The sequence below is a fragment of the Anabas testudineus genome, chromosome 13, assembly GCF_900324465.2.
Source record: "Anabas testudineus chromosome 13, fAnaTes1.2, whole genome shotgun sequence".
NCBI lineage: Eukaryota > Metazoa > Chordata > Actinopteri > Anabantiformes > Anabantidae > Anabas > Anabas testudineus.
The window spans coordinates 4,849,769-4,871,101 of NC_046622.1; the positions used below are offsets into that span (position 1 = coordinate 4,849,769).

The 21,333-nt window shown below is 39.8% G+C and overlaps 1 protein-coding gene across 1 annotated transcript in view; it reads right to left on the reverse strand.

Annotated features, from left to right (window-relative positions):
- Positions 1-21,333, reverse strand: part of tenm4 (teneurin transmembrane protein 4) — a 130,580-nt gene that overhangs the window by 54,352 nt on the left and 54,895 nt on the right. The window contains exons 5-13 of the mRNA XM_026340724.1: positions 19,306-19,555; positions 16,420-16,494; positions 16,090-16,188; positions 14,924-15,159; positions 8,970-9,134; positions 6,947-7,161; positions 5,604-5,814; positions 2,189-2,290; positions 1,274-1,468 (exon numbers count right to left, since the gene is read on the reverse strand). Coding sequence (XP_026196509.1) covers positions 1,274-1,468; positions 2,189-2,290; positions 5,604-5,814; positions 6,947-7,161; positions 8,970-9,134; positions 14,924-15,159; positions 16,090-16,188; positions 16,420-16,494; positions 19,306-19,555 — 1,548 coding nt within the window. The remainder of the gene's footprint in view (positions 1-1,273; positions 1,469-2,188; positions 2,291-5,603; positions 5,815-6,946; positions 7,162-8,969; positions 9,135-14,923; positions 15,160-16,089; positions 16,189-16,419; positions 16,495-19,305; positions 19,556-21,333) is intronic.

A 21,333-nucleotide genomic window follows, 5' to 3' on the forward strand; every position in this document is an offset into this window, starting at 1 on the left:
TATTTTCACACTCAGGCTTATGGCGCCAGGCTTCAGGCACTGCCCACATTCCTGCTAGCACTTTCTCATCATATCATAGCAAAACTTCCTCCTAGACAGGTAAGAAGCTTAATAGGAGCACGTTTAACTAAAATGAAAGCTATGATGATGAGAAGCTTGAAAGCCAGAAAAACTAAAACACGCATTTATAGACTGTAAATGAGAAAACGGGGTAAAGTAAGAAAAGGCCTGGGGCAACCACCAGACTTCCTAGTTAAGAAAGCATGCTCAATTCCAGTTTACAGACTATTTGATGACTGTAAGTGAAACATCCTTTCACTAGATTCCCTCAGTTGCATCCTTTTGTACACCATCTCAGTATACAATTTAGAACGCCTTAGAAATAACTTTCAATAGCATTTCCTCCCTCGACATAGTATCAAATAAGTGCTCATGTTTTTCTGGAGTGTTGTGGGAGCATGCATTTACAATAGTAACATTCTTTCTACCAGACCATATTTGTATGGTACAGACATATGGCAAATGGAGACCAAGCAGGAGCAATGTCTAGCCACTAAGAGCAGCGGGCCATGCCATGGCAGCTCCCCTTTACCATGACATAAATGGGTATAAAGGCCGTTATAGTAAGACAAACAGGATCTCTCCCCTCTTAGCAGATGGTTTGGGCACAAGGCACAAAGATCAGAGGCTAACTGACAAGAAACTCCCTCCTGGCAATTAATCATAGTGGCTGAAGGTCGAACGGAAGAAAGGTAAAAATGTTAAGGGGCTCTCGTCCACATTCCCCTCCACTCCTTATGGCTAACACTCCACCCAAAATAGAATAGGGGCCTATAGATGTCACAAACCCCCATTTATCAAACTCCCAGGGTCCATTTTTCATCTTGAAATGAGAGCCTTCAAGAGCTGACAAATACAATAGCTCCTTCAATCTTATCTGGTCAAGCCTTATCCAGCATCATGAGTGTGGAGTTTCTAATGGATTAACATCAGACTTAGAGTCTGAAATTCAGACAATAAATGGACTGTTTCGATTAAAGTAATGCCTTATATCCATGATTTATTCAGGAAAAGTCACCCAGGATGCATGCTGTGAAGTGTTATTGCTACACTCTTCATAGGGGATGTCCTGTCTTTACTACTATACAGACTGTTAAATAAGCCATACCAACCTAGTACACGATCCCATTATGAGTATTCTGCTACAATGTCAAGTACTAACAAGCTAAAATGGTGGTGGGAGGATATATTACTATGATTTATTAAAAATTACCTTCTTCACAGTTTTCCCCTTTGTAGCCTGGATTGCAGATGCAGGTTCCAACAATACAGGTCCCATGGTTGCTGCATGTGATGTCAATGCACTGGTTGGTGGGAACGTCACACTCTGAGCCCTTCCAGCCGCTGTGACACATGCAGCGACCTTTAAGGTATTGACCATTCCCACTGCATAGCACCGGACAGGCCGCTTTGAAAAGAGCAGACAGCATACATCCATTTGAATAGACCCTTACAACCATAGCATCACAGAATAGGGAGTGTGTGCAAAAGCCTTGATCTGACAATGAACTGCTGACCAAAATATTAAAAGGTTTGCTTCTCAGTGTAGAATATACAACAAATAACACATCATTTTTCTCGTCCAGTGTGTATGTGCACCAAATCCCAATAAAAGCAAACAACAAATCTAATTCAGTATCTTTTCTGAGCTTTGTGGCTGTTTAAAATACAAAAAAGTGAACCTCAAGTGTCAACTATAGTGACAGTCAACACAGATAACAGATGGCAGGACTGAATGTGTAATGATGTTACCCAGACAAACTCCTATCATTCTAAAACTCTGCTTAAACTTGTCTTTAATGTAATTTGGTTACAAACAATTACAGCATTAAAATCAATAATTAAAAGAATGTTATTATCTGCCCTTCAATCTAGAGTTCTTATCTTTATATAGTTATTCCATGAAACACAATACTCCATTAGGAGAGACAGATGAAAAGATGAGTTGTCTTGAATAGTACTTTTTTCATTTACTAAAAAAGATCTCAAGTACAATTAAAAGTAATTGTATGTTTTAAATTGCCTTGTTCTGGCCACATGGTGAATATAATTTGCTGAGGACCCTAAAACGTTATGTATCTGAAGCACGGAGATCAATAAAGACGTTATGACTGAGATAGTGACTCACCTCGCCCACAGTCAGGTCCTTTGAATCCTAAAAAGCAGTGGCATGTTCCAGCAACACAGTCACCGTTCCCGAAGCAGTTACTGGGACAGTCATCAATTGAATCTGCAAGAGAGCAATCAGGGGCTTTTCTGAGTAATGTGGTTTGAAAAACAATTTTCCTCCCACTCATTTTCTCTGGGTTGATTATTATCCCTATGCTAATGACAGTAATGAGCACAGGCTCCAATCCTGTCAACAGTTTCACTGCAAAACATTTCTGAGTGTTACTAATGTTTGGGCGAATTCAGATTAAACAAGTACTGATTTCTGCTTCTACAAAAAGTTACAATGCACATAAATCCCAAGAAGTTCCAAACGTAAGTGACATAGTATTTTCTTTCTTCAGCCCCCTCTCTATCTTTTAATTTTCTAGTATATCATATGGTACATTTTAGTTTATTTATTAAATATGTTTTGTCTGTAATGAGATGCACACATTTATGCTACATTTTCTAACAAACAGAGGAGAATTTAGTGCGATGCAAACAATCATCAGCGCACGCTGTGCACTCTCCGCCATTTCCTATATTGATCCATCTAACTAAATCAAATAAATTGCTAAAATAATTACTTCCACTATCCACTGTTCTAGCACTTGGTTTTATTAGAAATAAGAATGACCCCTGATCTCTGTGGTGTTCAAGTCCAGCAGAATTCTGAAACATGATGCTCACTGAATTAGGCCTGAAATGGTGCTGAAAAATATTCAATCTTGTCCATTGCCTTCAGGCTAGAGAAGCTCTGAGGCAAAACCTACTGAACAAAGAATCTCTTATGCTCCACAAAGGGCTAGAAATATGAGCCATGGACTCAGCTTCCCTTTACTCTGGAGAGTCAATCACCACTGAGGATGCAATGCAAGGCAGAGTGAAAAGACAAAAGAGGGAGAAGGAGAAAGAGGCAGTCCAGAGATAGAGCGAAAAAAGAGAAAGGGGTAGAAAATACTGCTCATGTTTTCTGTGCTGCATGCTTGTCTTTGCCATATTGGGTTAGTGAAGGGATGCAGGAAAGACTACCCTCGGGTGTGGTGGTAAATCAGCATTTTGGTAGGGTTTTAAACAGATAGAACATCCACTTACAACAGGAGGCCTGAGCTTTAAAAGCTTAAAGCTAGGTGAAGATAGCTGTGTGTGTGTGTGTGTGTGTGTGCACGCAGAGTTTTGGGTAGGAATAAGAGGTGTGACATATGTGCATACTTCCCATTAGAAATTCCTTCCAGAAGTAAAATTATGCAGGAGAGATTCTCGGTGTGAATATTGCAGCTCACATACAAAGTGACACAAAAATCTAAGTGGGGTTGTAATTTATTATTTAACCAGCAAGAACTGAAAGATTCAGCTTAAACTTGCAACTAATTGACACATTACATGGTCAGCTGTTTTACAATAATGTGTCTTTAATTAAGGTTATCTTTATCTATCATGGGTATATCTTTGGTAAGCTGCAATGGTCCCATTCTGAATACTGATGAATTTTAGTAGACTACACACTCCCCATGTCTACAGTGTGCTTCCTCTGAGAGCGAGGAAGGGAGGCCATGAATATCTCTTAGCCACACACTCGACATAGGCCAACACATAAATCATGAATTCAAGCAGAGCTTCATTGAAATTCATTACTCTTCATATCAGGGGAGCTAACTATTGTGTGAGCCTCTCCAGTCGGTAAGGACAGAGTAGCGTGCAATAGGCAGGTTTAATCAGCACCTTGCCTTGCTCTCAGAGGATGGTCCACACCTTTGAATGATGGGTGGTTGTGTACAGAGAAAGCCTCTGCTATAGACTGAGAAAGGGTACAGAGTAAGACATTGGTGCTGGGTCTTTCTTTGCCTTGTTTTCCTCCCCTGTATAGGAAGCTGTGTCTGAGTTGAAGCATGTCTGGCACCAGGCAGCAAGGACAAATGGCTTCATGCTCCACAGGGCAGTGATACAAAACATTCAGTAGGACACATTTCACATTGCCGTGAAGCCACAGCCAAGTAATGAGGAGTAACCCAGATTAAAGACAGGGATACTCTATTCCCCCCAGATGTATTATAGCACAGCTCAGTATGTGCAACAAGTAAACCTTTCATTTAATACACGTGAAGAGCATAAGGTGCCTCACTGACGGCAAAATGAGACATTTTGTTCCCACAAACGCTGTCAGAAACACTAAAATAATTTTACTGTTAGGGTCTTATAAACAATGCTGCTTGTGTCTCTCCGTGTGCCTGTTCTAGATATTGTTCACATATATTTCTATACCTGGGCTGCTTTATTTGAAGGTCAACTCCATCCCTCCACGGCTCAATACAACTCAGGCAGTTGGTGAGATTCAATTTCTGCTGAAGGGCACTTAAGCGGTGACCCATTTTAGAAAGGGCCCCTCTGCCTCCCTAGGAGCTCCTGTGGGCAGATCAGCTCCGATACAAATGAACAGTGGCAGAATTCTAGCTCTGACTAACTGCCCCACCCCGTCCTATCCCCATCCATTTCAAAGAACACCTTATCTAGTGATGCAAACCACAGAAGGCCTTCATGCACATCCAGTCAAAAAGAAATAAGCAAAAGTAAACATGCTGCCCTGACCTCCCCTGCTTGTGTCATATCATATATTAAGTATTGAATTACAGCTGTTCTTGAGACAGCAGGGGGGCATAGTGCATCTCTTCCCTGTCTCCGTTTGGTGTTACATTGGTGTTGAGGACAGCTTCTCATCGATCTGCTGCCTGGCACAAACCCTGTCACAGATGGACTCTGGCCCAGGAGCTTTTAATTAAAGAGCATGTGAGAACAGCTCCCAGCTGCCATGCCTGTGAAAGTCGACACCTCGGGCCCTCTCACACCTTGCTTGATACAGCAGTGCTAATCAAAGGCGCTTTAGGGAGAACAAAGAGGAGCGTACAAAACGAAATCACCTCCACAAAGAAAGATGTATGTCTGAAACACATCTGTGTGCCACACAGAGTTACTGCGAGGAGAGAAATATCTTCCCTACTTTGATATATGGAAAGTAGATGGAAATTGGAGCAAATCGTGATCAAAAATGGCACTAGCAGGAGGGTACAATCATACTTTGAATTGTATGCAAATGGTTCCCAGAAGCTGGACCCCTGATTCTCACGGAAGACACTCAGGCTAATGAGGATATTATGATCTCTCAATGCCCTACTCAGGGGCATGGCAGGATAGCACTGATGTCCTGATTTTTGTAATATTCAACTTCACCTTGATTAACCTGCAGCTTCCTTGGTATTGAAATCTGCCAAAAACTGTCTCTGACTCATGCCCCAAATCCGGGCTGTTTGCTGCTGCACTGCTGCTGGCTAGTATTATATGGATTATATGGATTGCTATTACAGGTTTCAGCAGCAGGTTATGCCCAGAGTGCTCACCTATGGCAGTGGTTAGGAAGGAGACAGTTTCAGTTTCTTTTCCGTCATTGTAGATAGCCAGGTGCCAGATGCCTGAGTCCATGTACTGGATAAAGCCTGTGTCGTGTGTGGTGATGGGTACTAGGCTCCGTTGCATACCCACAGGCCCCTCCAGACCGTGGATGTCCTGGACCAGGAGTCGTCGCCCATCCAACAGCTCTACAAAGTCAAACTGCATACAGACACGCAGAAAGTGAGAAAGACTGATGGGTGGACCGCAGACATGCTATTAGAGTGACACATGAGACTTGAGTGCTTTCAGCCCTCTTTATAGCAGAGCATCATTTGGTCTACATGAATAACTCATCATTCCAGAAGAGCTTGAGTAAGTCCTGACACAATGTGGCTGCAAAGGCTGTGATCATTTTCTAGCCCACATATCTCAAATGAAAGCCTGTTTAAAACTACTAAAGTAAGGAGAAGCTGAGGGGAAAAATTAAAGTTGGTGTTTACCAAATAACATCTGCAATGATTTCCCTCATATCAGTAGTGACTCAATGAATACCAAAGAGGCTGCATTTCATTTTCATCTACATAAGGAAGGGAATCTTGACTCATCTGCCACTCTGTGTGTAATCAGTCACACTACGAAAACTTCACTCTGGATTATTTTCTTTGAAGTAAAAATAGAGGAAAGAGACAAACATGAGCTTTTGACTGAAAATACATCACATTTTGACATTAATGCAAATAAAAAATCATGCTATGAACAATTTGCTGAACTACAGTTACATTTATAGCACAAATCTTAACTTTGTGAAGCACACAGTCAGACATGATTAATAACATGATCTATCTGATTCAGTGCAGCACATACACTTGGAATTAGTGCAAAGAAAAATCGAAGCCCCTAAGCCTCGTATTTTTGTTTGATTCATTGATGATCCTCAACCTGAAAATGTTTTAACCATAAATCCTTTCTGCAACAAAGAAAATGACCCATAATATAATAGAAAGATTTATGCATTGGTTTGTATTCATGACATACTCCTACATGGTTAGATAGAGTTTTTAAACAATATCCCAATTTATATTCTGTGGTGGAGGAAGAATGGAAAAAGAAGCTGAATCCTTACACTATGCAGTCATTGTAAATTATTTCACACAGTATCACATTTACAATTTACTATTGTTTTTCACAAACAATAGTGTTAAACACTAATAATGATTTATTACAGAAAACAAAGTGTGTCGACTTAAAGCCACACAAACACTTTTCAAACTCTATTTTAAATAAAAACCACAACAGAACGGAAATCAATCCACAGTAGTAATAAGGGCTGTAACATTCAAATATTTCCTACCTGTGTGTGTGATGGAGGTAGGCCTCTCCTTCCATAGATTCCCACTAAGGCATCTTTGCTGAGGGACACATTAAATTTCAGGTACATGGGATGATCAATGAAGACTTGGGACCTCCAGAAGATACCAGGAGGAATCTGCTGTGCGACCTTGCGCCCCACGTCAATCTCGCCCATATCTATATAGCTGTCATCTGGGAACAAGCTGTCCAATTTGCCTGCATTGCACACAAAGTGAATCGGTCAAAGATGTCACACCATTAATCCAGCATGTGGAGGGCAGAAGGAGTCTGCTGAAGCATGATAGTCTGACCATATCACAGATATTCAATCACATCGCTGACAGTCAGAGAAAAAAATATAATGAATGACCTCTGACCACGGCCTGCAGCTCTTAAGACTCCAACTCAACATCTGTCTGCTTCACAAACTATATTCTACTTTGGAATTTTGTGGTGATTGTACACAAAATGTTCATTGTACATGAACTTGTTTTATAGATAAAAACAAGTAAAAGATAAATAGTGACAAAATATTCAAAAAATACCATTTAAAAGACACATATAGTGTGAAATGGTACACAAAGTACTTGAGAAAATACATCTGCTTCAATATAGTTATAACTGAAGACAAAGTAATGAAGAGAAAATTGTAATCATTGTAGAGAGGGACCTCTATCGCTAGTACCCGCTCAGGTACTTGCACTTCCAATGCCAAAAATTGCCCATATGCTCCATAATACAACTTATATTGGACTCTGCGGAAAAGGTAACATCTGTTTGCCCATGTAGATGAGCTAATTTCAGCAGTGATGTCTACTAAAGCAGACGCCCATACAAACTACCCCCAGGACTTGGTGGCAGACACGGCTTTAGGTTACACGTGGCACAGCAGATGGCAGTCTTCTCAAAAGTCCATCAGTGGCAATGGGTTTTATCAGAGTAGGCAGTACAGACTCCCCATTTGCCAGATCTAGGTATTACATAATGTTACAACACACAGGCTCATTTTGCACATGTTGGGGTGTGTATTTACTTATGCAGCACATTAATGGTGTACTCATCAGCTGTTTAAATAAATCATCAGCGGAGACCTGGGATAATGGGTCTCATGGTTAAATAAATGGCTGTTGTTCTGCAAGCTAAACTATGACATAATGCTTTGATGCAAAGGCTCAGAAGGAGAATTGTGAATTTTAAAAACTGTACACATCTGCATCCACCTTGATAAAACATTTGATAGCTCACCATTGCTCGTGGCGACAGCGCTGCAAAATGAGACTTATTTACAAAGGTATGGCTATTGATTTCCTATCAGCAACAGCTGCCACGCAGGGTCTACACTCTGCTGTAGACATGCTTGTTGTTCGCTAAACACACTTTCTGCTGCCTGCTAAATGAAAAAGACAACTCCTGGATTCATCTATATGGTAATGGCCTCATCTCCTACCTATTGTAGTCTGCTAGTGGCAAATCACATGGTTAAATCTGGTCCCATTACTTGAGAATGGAACAGAAAACTTTACTCAAGTCAAGCAGTTGGTACTGTGGGGTGAACACATGCTTTCTTCGGCTGCCAGGAAAGGCAGCCCAGGCTAAGAGATGAAAGGATCACATCCGCTCTGAAGGGGACAGAGTGGCTAATCCCCCTACAGCCCCTGGATACTCAGTCCCTTAAGCTGTCCCATTTTCTCCCTCCAGGAACAAATAACACTTTCCCACTTACAACAACTTTCACAGGATTACAATGCAGATCTCAATGTATACCACAGAGATGTGTGAACACAATGTGAAACTGGATAACAAAAAAAGTAGCTTGAGTTTCAAAATGTCATCTGTAAACTTTAAGATTTGAAAAACTTTTTTTCTTCTCGTGCAGAGTTTTCTGATGTAAAAACAAGAGTGTACTGACGTCTACGGAGAGCAAATCGTCTTGAGAGAAATTAGCTGCATTTAGAGATTATTTAATTATTATTTGGGAAATAATAACAAGGTCTTGTGAATATTATTAGAAAAGTTGCACTTACTGTCATCTTTTCCCTTGCGATCAGGTATTTCCAAACCTGTGTTGCCTAATGGTGGCAAGCTCAGGTCAGTAGGAAAAGGTAGGCCACTAGTATTGTCCTCTGACAGCTGGTACATCTGTCTCTGCATGGGCTGGAGGTGCCAGTTTAATCCAAAAAGGTGCATGGCTGAAATATTAACACAAAACAACTTCAGAATTGGTTTATATTAGCTAAGAAAAGCAAACTGTACTCGACAAATAAAGTAGAATAGCCCCTAAAACTGCCAGGGAACTATCACACTGCTTATTATCCCAAGGTGACAGCTGTGAGATGGGGGAACGGGAAGTCAATTTCGTAGAATAAAGAACAATGCATGGTTTAATGGTTAATGGCATTTAAAAAAAAATGCTGAGCAGTAAGATCAGAAGACGAATGCTATCCTGACCCCATGGGACAACATCTGTCTCGCCACACCAACATCAGCAAGGACCATCCCCAATGCCCTGTCAGTTTTTTAAACCCCAGTACGTTTCTACTCCCCTACTAAACTAGGGGACAAAAGGTGGGGGGAAACACATTAGCAGGAAGACATCAGCGGTGTTTCAATGTGAACACAGTGGATGAAAGATGCTGATATTTTACAAGGTCGACAAAAGAAATGTCCTTTGTAACAATGGCAATAGAGTACAGGGCAGAGGAGGAGGGGCTGACGATGACAGATCACCAATAAGAGAATGGACAAGACAAGCTTAGCAAGGCAAAAGCCACGCTGGAAGTCAACAGTCAGCAGAAAAGGCCTAGCAGCTCAATATAGCTATTTTATCGGTTTCTTGGTTCTCTTAAGCTCCTCAAGTAAATAAGCACATAATTCAGATACAAAGCATGAAAATTATGTCACAGTTTTAGACTCAAGCTAGAAGTTGACACTTTTCCTGCGACCTCGATGTTGTTTAAATGTGTCTTTTCTTTTATTTATGAAGGAACGTTCTTGTTACTAATATCCCTTTTAGTGAATGTTCAGACAACAAAGACATACTTGCCCATGTAAATACATAAGTCAATGATTAAATGTTTTAAATTAAATTGTAAATAAATGTATAAATAATATTGTTTTGTACATAAATTTAGAGTTTTATCACACACTGCAGTTACTTTTTTATGGCTAATTAACATAGCTTTTGCCTATTTGTATGTTATTCATTAAGATCAAGTATGGTAATAAACAAGTGAACAAAAACAGGTTCAAATGAGCTTTTCTAGGCTTTTATGTACAGTAGTGCTCACTAGTTAACACATTTGTTTAGTAGTGATCCCATAAGATCAGAGAAAGTGGTAAAAAGTGGGCAACACCCATGATTAAAGTTCTTATAATCTAGTCTGTCCTTTCAAAATAAACAATACACGATTGTTTGTGGGAAAAGGTACTGAAGCACACTGAATACCTGATATTTTTATGCAGCTCACTAGATAAACAGTTCAACATGTTTACCTTATTATCTTAATGGATTTGATATTTGATTTGTGGTTTGAGACAGGTAGCAATAGTGCGGGGCTGTAACATTCAAAAATGCAATGCAAACATTCCCCAGGATGATGAAAGTTCAACTGCAATACCAGCATCTGTTCTGTGTCTGTCCAGTGCCTGTGGAAATGACTGTGTCAGTAGAGGACAACCAGTGAAGAGACAGATGGCTTTGTTTGTCATTTTGTAAGCTCCAGAAAGACATTCCTTTTGATTTGTAGCTCTACACTGACTGGCGAAATGGAAAAAGTCAGTGTATGTTGCTGGCAGAACTACCGCAAAGTCACCAGGCAGGGTATCGTTCCAAGTGTCCTAGTAATCACGTCTTTGTGAGCCTCGCTCCTCATCCCATCCATCCCTGAGGCCTCTAATGGAAAGTGGTTGAAGACGCCTCCCTCTCCCATCCTTAAAGATTTACTTCAGCGCCTTCTTGGTATCTGTGATATGCAGAGCATTGGACCTGAGCCAGTGAAATGCCTCCTGATTTTGTTTTGCTCGCTTTTCAAACTTTGCAAATACTGTTCAATGACACTCAAAAGACTGCTGCAATTGAAGACAAAGTGACGACAGGTTGTAAAAATAACAAGGTACTTCTAATGAGAGGGCCACTGGCAGAGACGAGCTGTGTCTGCATTCCAGCGAAGCCACTGACCTGTCAAGAGTACATCACTTCGCAGCATTACCAATTTTGTCCTAAGACTGTTTTGCCCTCTTTTTACTTATCTCTTGGCAGAAAGTTGGGTCACGCCATGTACCAATTAAGAACAGAGGTACTATGGTAGCAAACGTGTGCGTTCCTGTGCTTCTATGTTCTGACCTGAAGAGCACTTTACAAAAAGTGCACGCTGCAAGAGACGCTAACTGTATGACGCAATGGTTAAAATCGGCAAATCCTGTGAGCTTCTAAAAAACAATCTTGATGTATTTCAAAAAATACTGAATAGGATACAGTCTTATATGCCTTGAAGTGAAAAAATAATGTTTTAATTAAGCTCTTAAAAAATGAATAGGTGTTAAAAATGGCTCATGTCTCATCTAACTGCATTTATACCTCGCTTACACCAGCAGTCTACAGTATAGTGTAAATCACAGCTCTTGCGCACAACACTTGCGGATTATTTTAATTTGCACACCATCTTCAAAAAGTGAGAATTGAGTAAGTCAGTTTGTGAAAGCGTAACTGAAATTTGCTTTGACTTTTTCAGTGTAACTCTAACCAATTCTTACATGTGGTTCAAAATCTGACCACTCGATTTATATATTCTGTGCACTAACCATATCAATACTACAATAATGTCAATTGCTTGACTAAAGCTTATTTTACAACATATAAATTCATATAAATACTTATAAATACATATAAATAACATATAAATACTTTTTTGAGCACATCAACGCAATGATTGCCAGTAGGTGGTTCACAGTGCTTTGAAAAACTTTCCAACTGAAGCATAAAAAGACAATTTTGGTCACTATAATTGCAATATAAGTTGAACCATTTTATCTCTAACACAGCTTTTGCATCCATTATAAAAAGCAGAGGAGCAAAGTCTGTGTCAATATATGTACTGAAATCAAAACAAAGCAGCAATGATGTTAAGTACTGGAAGACAAACAGGTAGGATCTATGTTGCAGAGAGGCTTTTTCTGGGTTGGATGATCATGCAGTGAAACATTTTCTGGGGCCCTGCCTCTCTGTCCTTGGTTAGATACCCAGGGCGAATGGAAGTGAACACAGGAGGATACTGATGACCTTAAAATGAGGAACATATAGCAAATGTGCTAATGAGTGAACAACTACAGAGAAAATAGTGCCATCTTATACCCCCGACCCTTTATGCACCTCAAAAATGTGCCAATTTACAAAGCTGTGACATAATAAAACCATGCTGCAAGTCAAAACATCTGTCATGAGGAATAATTGGGTTCATTAGACATCTCACCCAGAGTTCCCAATTACAGACCTCAATAATTAATTGCTCTTGAAATTAAATGTATTTTCTCATCAGCCTTTAATTAAATATGGCCCTCGTTCTTGATTGGAAATTCGGGTCTTAGGGAGAGGTTTTGTCTCTAACATGTTGACTTGAGGTGCATCGGGAGATGGTCTGAGTTTTGCAGGGTATAATTACACAGTGTGATTAAGCATCAGGCTGATGGGGCTCTTTGGCTTTTGGCCAGGCCACAACCAGTAAATAGTCAACACATATTGTATCTCTACTTCTATAGCCAAGACATACCGCTGATGCCAAAAACAAGCCAAACCAAAAGAAGCTCACACCCACCATCATTGATTAAAAACTGCTGTGTACGTAGATAATCACGACGAGCACCAACCAGCTCATTTCTTTTTTCAATCCAGGGCAGCTCTGAATTTTAAATGAAATTATTTAAATGGCTCTGGTGACAAAATATGAATAATCGGATTTTAGTTCGTTTGGCCCCAAGGAAAAGCAGAAACGATAGCTTTCATGATTGTTACAGCATAATGCATATCTATAACAAATGTCCTCAATGAAGAATTAATTTATCTCAATGATGAAGGCCAAAAAGAATGATCTGACTGTTTCTGTCACTGATGTCATGCAAATTAACTACAATGTTCTCACCACCGCTCTATTTGAAAAACTATTTCTTCCTCTGTGCAAGTCTGAATTAAACATTTTAACCATTTATATGTTAAACAGCTATTCACAACCAATCAAATTTATATTACGTGAATGAATGAATACTTTATATATTTCTTAAAGTTGAACTATTTGTCGTCTCTTTATTTAAAGAGGTATTAAATTCAGAACTTTTATGTGTTCATTGAAAACAACTATAAAAACATCAAAGTGCCAGTGGAAGAAATATGTAAACCCTTGGAATTAATTACTGGCTGACCCCCCCTCCTTGTCAGCAATAACCTCAATCAGGCGCTTCCTGTAGCTGTAGATCAGATGTGCACATTGTTCTAGAGGAATTTTAACCCGTTCCTCCTGCAGAACTGCTTCAGCTCTGTTATATTCTTTGGACGTCTTTGACCTAGCTAAAAGGTGGATTTAGTTTTTTTGTGTGTGTGTTTTAGGTCATTGTCCTGTTTCATCACCCAACTTCTACAGAGTTGCAGCTGATGTACAGACATTCTCACATTATCCTGAAGAATTTGATACACTTGGGAATTCATCTTCCCCCCCAATCACTGCAAGCTGTCCAGGCCCTGATGCAGCAAAGCATCCACCATACTTTACGACTGGGATGTTTTCATGATGATATGCAGTGACCTTTTACACCAGATGTAGTGCTGTGTGTTCTTTCCAAATAGTTCAACCTTAGTTTCGTCAATCCACAAAACATTTTGCCGTGAAGTGTCAACGTGCTCTATGGCAAACTTTAGGCTTGCAAAAAGTTAAGAGTGGTTTCTGTCAGTCAAAGTAGCTCTACACCCAAACTTATGCTAACACTTGACTCCAATTAGGTTTTCTGAGGTTATTATTCAAAGGGTTCACATACTTTTTCCACTAAGTTGAGTTTTTAATGGTTGTTCTCAATAAACACACGAGAGATTTGAATTTTCTGTGTTATTACTTTAGGCACGTTATATGCCACAGTACATGTTTGACATTACATTCTGAGAACCTGTCATGTCCTGTACCGTGTCACTCATTCCTTTAAAATATTATAGACATACATTTTGACTCCATCGTCTAGCCAGTTACAATATTGAGAACACTTGCCACCCTGCCACTCATGAAGTGTTGAATATTTCATTGCTGCCAGAGCAACAGCTTGCTTGGAATAAAAAGAGGATGAACTGGGTAGCTAACACACGCAGTGATAACGAACATGGTTGAACGGACCAGAAAGAAAACTGATGTCAAGTGAAATGTTGTGTAAACTGCTTTGTATATAGATAACACTGCATTTTATTTATAACACACAGATAAAGAAGATCTATCAGATATGAATATTGTTCCCTAAGGGAATGCCGGCAGTGAAAAAGAGCAAATCTGATTTAATAACATAAACCTGATGTCACAGCTGATAGTTCTTACCCAGCTGGGACGTAGGTGTGCTGGTCAGGGAATGTTAAATCCAATAAGATGAATATTCTAAATAGGCAGCCTTCTCTTGTGTGATGGCTGATGTCTTTTAATTCATTTCCCACCTGACCTATTCACAAGAGCAAGAAACTGGATTGCCCATCTGTGCACATTTAGTCAACCCAATCTACAAATGATAATGTTATTTCGGGTTAGATGTGCGGATGAGAAGTCAATCTGTGAGTCTCTATACAATATACAGTATACCCATATAGGGTGCAGAGTGCAGACTCGACACTATTAAAACGGATGTCAGAGAGATCACAATAGAGCATGGACTCATTCTGTGTCTGCAGTTAGTTGAGGGTCAGGGCTGAGGGAAGACAGGTATAAGTGGTGATGTAGGAGGTCTACTGGAGGTGACTTACCAATGAAGTAGGCCAACAGGAACAGCAGTGTTACAGAGATGAGAATGGCACTGAGAGCAGCACACTTCCAGTTGCAGTGCTTATAAGGTTTCTTCAAGCTGAAGGCAGGTCGGGAGAATGTGTTTCGAGGCAGAGGGCGCGGGGGAGGCGAATACACCGTGCTGGAGGTCAAAGGGTATCCTGGTGATGTTGTGCAATACATTGGTGATGTTCCACCTGGTTTGAACAGGAAGTGCCTGGAAAAAACACATTACCTTTTATGTCTTAACAAAAAACTCATTTCTAATGGATGTCTTGAAGTACACTACTTAAGGTAGGTTACTGTCTATGTACAGTCCTTTCCACTGATAAATAATTATGTTTCAAAGCACCCACTGTTAAAATAATCACGCATCGGCTAGATCAGTGAGAAGACTAAAGCATATTGTGTTTTGCGCAGACTAAACTGTAAATTAATATTATATATAATTTACAGGACTAATGACCACAGCTGGCTCTTGTTTATGTATTCATGCCAGCGTGGTGAAGAGTAATTCCCTGTAACTATTAAACAGGCTGTCCAGCGGAGAAATACAGAATATAAGGTTGCAGAGTGGAGTTGAACACATTTCTTCGCCCTTGAAGAACATGGCCGGCTATCTCAGAATACATGTGTAGAGCTGCGTGTCCAAGTGCTGTATGATCAGCCCATCAGAGAGGCAGTGGCACCAGCACTGCTGTCAAGGCCATTTTCCTGACAAGTTTACAAGAAGCTCACAAGCGACAGTGACATGGCTGTGATTGAATGTCACATTACAATGTATGATGTGGAAAGTCACTGAGACCATATTTTATTTATAAACATTTGGACAAATCTCTGACATATCCTATTGTAGCAATAGGAGATAACATGGGCAACTGTGTTTCATAAAGCGGTCATATTTAACATTAATCAAAAGCAATACAACCCAACAATGTGACTTAATGCAAATTGTTAGTTGTATTAAACAGGGAAGGGACAAATACAGCAAAGATTCTAGCACTACAGAGGACACACACTGATGATTGACAGCATTTCAAAACAGAGGATGTTTGATGGAAAAACAGCGCAGGCATCACAATTGTTTTCATAGCAAAAAAGCAGATTCTGACAGTAGTGCGAGCCAGATAGCAAACATGCAACATACCCATCGTTGTATGAGGCATCATGGCGTGCTGATGCCAGAATGTCCATCTCAATGAGGTTGTCCTGTAAAGTCTCTAGGAATGTCTGCTTTGCTATGTTTCTACACACAGGTGGAAAGATGGATATGAAGCCAGTGTGAGACTTGCGTGCAAGAAACACAGAAATGTCAATACAGTGCGTGTTCACCAAGCAACATCAACAACTGACAAATGGAGATCAAGACAGACAGTGTGGGACAAAGAAACCAAGGCCCTTATGGAACTACTTCTACGAAGGTGTGAGACAAATAACATCTACCTCTCTTGTTCCCCTCATTTGGGCACTGCCATACCTTGTTTTGTACGAGCCCTGCCCTTCTCTGCAAGCGTCTTGCTCTTCTCTGATATACATTAGTGTATTCTGGCTCCTTTATGGTTGTGATTGGAAGAAAACAATGCATCACTTGTAAATAAGAACCTTTAGGTTTCTAACACTTATTTCAGACAAAACACTTTGTAACATCTTAATTCATCTCAAAAGTTTAATATTTTCCAAACTGGATAGGATCTTTGAGTCAGATCGTGTTCATGTAATGGTTGCAAACTCCAAACTCCAAAAAGAAAAGAAAACAAACAAAAAAACATTTTCAGTTCTTTCTTCATTTCTCCCATAATGCACTCCCCCCATGACAGCTCTGTTCCAGCAGTAAACACTGAAGCAATGCAATGGAGAAATGAACAGTCCACATGCAATGGGCAGGCTGAACACGTTCAGTGGTACAAGAGAAAAGCCTTGTTTTCGATCCCTGCCCCTTCGAGGCTAGTGGAGAAGCTCGTTCGTGTTGTCTGAAGTTTGTCTTCCGAGGAAGAATGCAACTTTTAATGAAGAGAGAGAGATGCTTGGCAGAAACTCTAAACAAAATGGTGAGGCTACATAGGGCCAACCAACTGCTGGCACCTCTCCAGTGGCAGCAGGATAAGATCTACCAGTGCGGGATTTATCTGGTCCATTAAATTTCACAAAAGTGACAAGGGAGGGCCATTGTCATAACATGAACTAAATAAAAGTGACATTTAAATAAAACTTTAAATATCTTGGGGGAAGTATCTGAGTGTAGAACGGAGCGTGACATTAACAAGTGGATTGGTATGGTGTCTCATGAAAGAATGGTGTTGTAGGGAGGTTGGGCTCATCCATGTAGAGAGGCTAAGGAGCTCAAGCATCCAGAGGGAGACTGGAGCATGGCCAAAGGGTAGGACACCCTGGGGTAGATCCAGAGCACATTGCAGAGATTATATATCTCATCTGGCATGGGAGCACCTTTGTTTTCCCAGGAAGAGGTAGAGAAATTTGCTGGTCAAAAGGAAGTCTAGACTACCTGGCATGGTCTACTGTTACCTCTGCCCAACTCCAGATAAGCAGCAGAACATTGATGCGTGAATGGGAGTGACATTTAATATTTCTGCATTTACATGGATATTACTAATTGGTTCAGTTTCATTAATAGAAGTTGAGCACTGTAGTTGATCTTTTTTCTTTTTTAATGGGTCATAAAGACTTCGTATGTGGTTTCAGCAGCATTATGCCTGTTGCTGATCCACTCTCCTCACCATCTGTTTCCAGCTCCACAGGGAATACCTGAGCAGGATTAACTTTGGTTTTGCTGGATGATACGTAATCATTCACTATCACACTAACTGTCCTTATATCAGCTGAAATTGATGCTCATTTTCCTGTTGACTGAACCATCTCACAATAAATGACAGACGTTTATACAGTCATGGCTGGCCGTAGAGTTATTCCAAATTAACTATTAGATGTCAACAACAGTTTCATTTATGGCAATGGGCTTAATACATAAACTAAAGACTTGTGGTCTAAGCATGGCCCAAGGAATCACCATTATGGTATCAGAACAGAAGAAAAAAGCCTAGCAATAAATATCAAATTCGTTAAACCACTTAATATGCAATTGTGCTACGGCTAATTACAGAAAAGCTGATACATCTCAACATTCAACACAGCCTGACAAGAAAACCTAAAATCAAACTTAACACGACTTGGCTGCCAGCTTAAAATACCTTTGAAAGGTTTAAAAGGTTTTGGCAGCTTGTGGAAATCAACACTCACTGTGGTATTACGCTTTTCTAACATACTATATGACAAGAAACCATCTGTCAGTGGTCTGATCTTTCCTTCTGTTTTGCTTGTTTGTGCTTGTACTCATTCAATACAAGTTCATAGAATAATACAATATAGTACAGTAACGTTTTAGTCAAAAATTGTTCTGTGTACATATACTGTACTGTATATATTATACAGTATTATACATTATATAGGGTACTGAGTGGACCGAGTTGCCATGGCTAGAAAATCTAGACCAGTGCTACAGAAATTAGTGTAAAGTTTTAAACTAGTTTTGAAGATATTTTAATAATTAAATCATTAAAATAAATATAAATAAATATATATATATATATATATATATATATATATATATATATATATATATATATATATATATATATATATATATATATATATATATTATATTTTTTTTTTTTTAAGTCACACTAAATTAACTAATTATGTTTTTATTTACATTTGCTCACCAGGTGGCCTGATTACATTTTCTACTGCTAGCAAAGTAATGTGATCATTAGCAGGATTGGTATAATTCTGCCTTGCTATTTTTGATCTCATACCGCCTTGCAATAAGACCAGCCAAAGAAAAGAAATACCAACAGATATTCCCTTTGTTACAATAACACTTGACAGATCTACTTCACACAAGGGCCTCCTATTGAGAAATGTGCTAGAGAAATGAATACTGATTAATATGAAATAAATAAAACCGAGAGCTGAAGTGGAGGAGCTATGAAGCCTGCTCACGGGAGCCTGAATGTAATTTTGCAAGAACTGTTTCATCTCCAACGTGATTATAATTACTCTGCTGTTTAAACTCAATAGCTTCCACCGTTAGGACTGCTAACATTACTCGAAGACCCAAAAGCAGCACTTTTCTCTTGTTTGCCACAAAATCATGTTCATCACAAATGTAGGCCTTTGCCCCTAGCAGGATGTTTTCCATTTTATTGCTTTGCTGCTTGTTAACACTGTGGTAATTTAATATGGAGTCAACAGTATGAAAAGCAGGGTTCAATGGCACCAGCTCAAGCTCGGACTTGCGGATGCCAACATCTCTATTCACCATTAGGGAGACAAGTTAAAATACTACCTTGTTTCCAGGGGGATGTTGCTGTTGAGTAGCCAGTTGTCCTGTGCACTACCCGAATCTTGACCACTGGCTGGACCCTCAGGAGGGATGGAGCTGTCTGTAGGTGCAGGACTTGGGTTGCTCCGTGGAGTGTAGTTGCCCCTGTTCAAGGAGTTAATGGAGGCCGCATGGTGCTGATGATTGGGTGAGTGGGAGTGGGAGAGCGGTAGAGGAGGTGTCCGCAGCCGAGAGTGGTTTTGAAAAGCTCCGTCTGAAAGCAAAAAGGAAAAAAATAAAACTTTACAAAGATTAACAATTATACTCCTTTACTGTGTGATTTAAGGCACTTCTCAATCTTATCTTCAGAAGCAGCATCAAAGACTCTCAGATTGGCAGTTTGTTCACTAACAACAATCAAGTTTCAAAACTACTCAAGAGCCACTGAGGATGCACGTTTCAATAGACTTGTGATAGTGTGCATGTGTGTTTCTGTGTGTGCCAGCAGGTTAAGAAAAAAATCTGTATTTAGTGCCTCATGGTGTTATTTTAACTCCCCGAGCCTCAACATTCACACTAAAGAACGATTAGCCATGGTTTCATCAGCGGCACATAAATTAACACAATAAACACTTTTCACTGAAAAGCTACGAAGCCCATGAACCACTACAAAAAGTCATTCTTCTCATTATTTCTCCCAACTGGTCCTTATCAGTGTGTGCTCTCTGCCTCCTACAGAGACCTGTGACAGTTTACTCAGGCCAGACACTGGCTCCTGTGCAAATAGACAAGCCGGTCTCTTTTTTGAATTGGACCAACTCTTAAGTATTTTTTGAACCTTTATTTAACCAAAAACGGGTGTTTGAGTCCATTTAGTCCTTTTTTTTTTTTTAAACAAAAGCCTGTTTCACTTTGTCTTGTGCAGGACTTTTCACTACGGCCACAGCTCAATCAGGCCAAATTTAAGGTCTGCAACAGAAATCACTAACATCAGTTTTATCTTCTGCTAACAATCTGTCGGTATCAGCTGAATGTCATTATCAGATTTGTATTGGTCAGCCTTATTAAAAAAGGTTTCAGCAGCCAAAACTTGCTTGTTATTTTTTAAGTCTTTTCACAGCTCTGTTGTCACTTTACCTCAGAAGATTAGAAGCTAATAGATATGAAGTGCAGAGGAACATATTGTACCCAGTGGTCCTATACACACTATTTGATACTCTCTGCAGTGCACATGATAGAAGACCAATGTTTGTGCACTCTGTATCCATTTATTTCCACATCTGCTAAGCCATTCATCAATCAATGAACTCCTGGCTTTACAGAGTGAAAGAGTGCCTGTTCTTTATAGCAGCAAGCCTCCTTTATTTCACACATATCCACAGCACTAAATTGCCAATTTACAGGTAAGCTAGTGGAATATAGACACATAGAAGGTTTGTTTTGTATAATCAGCTTCTTCATTAAAGCAATACCTAGTCTCACCTGTCAAGAAATCCAGAATCATCTCATATATTTTACGGTCAGGAACATGAAGCTGCCATATCAATGTGTCAGTCGTAACCTGTAGAGATGCAAAACTGGCTGTGCTGACAATCAGTAGCATTACGCTTCAGTCCTTGAGGCATTTTAGTTGGTTTAGTTTAATTAGAGTTGAAAGAGAGTCCATCGTAGGTTATGTGCTAGCAAATGGTCAGCAAGAGCAAACAAGATGAAAATATAATGTAAAAACTACTGATCAACAAAAAGGGAGAAAATTCTAATGTTCACATTTTGACTCATTCTGAAAGTAGCTCCCTGCCTCACAGTTCATATATTATATTGGAAATGTATTCTTCATTTTGGAGAGAGTGCTATGTCTTGCATCTGTCACACTGACAGATGCTTGCAAACTGTGCACAGTTTTACACAGTGCTGCCCTCGTAATTAGCTGAACCACTGAGAGAGGGGGGTACACCACAGTTCTGATGAACAATAGACTGGTGTGTGGTTAAACAGCTGTTGATGACCTCCCTCCTGCTTAGTAATGTACCTGAGGCCTGAAGCCATTAATAA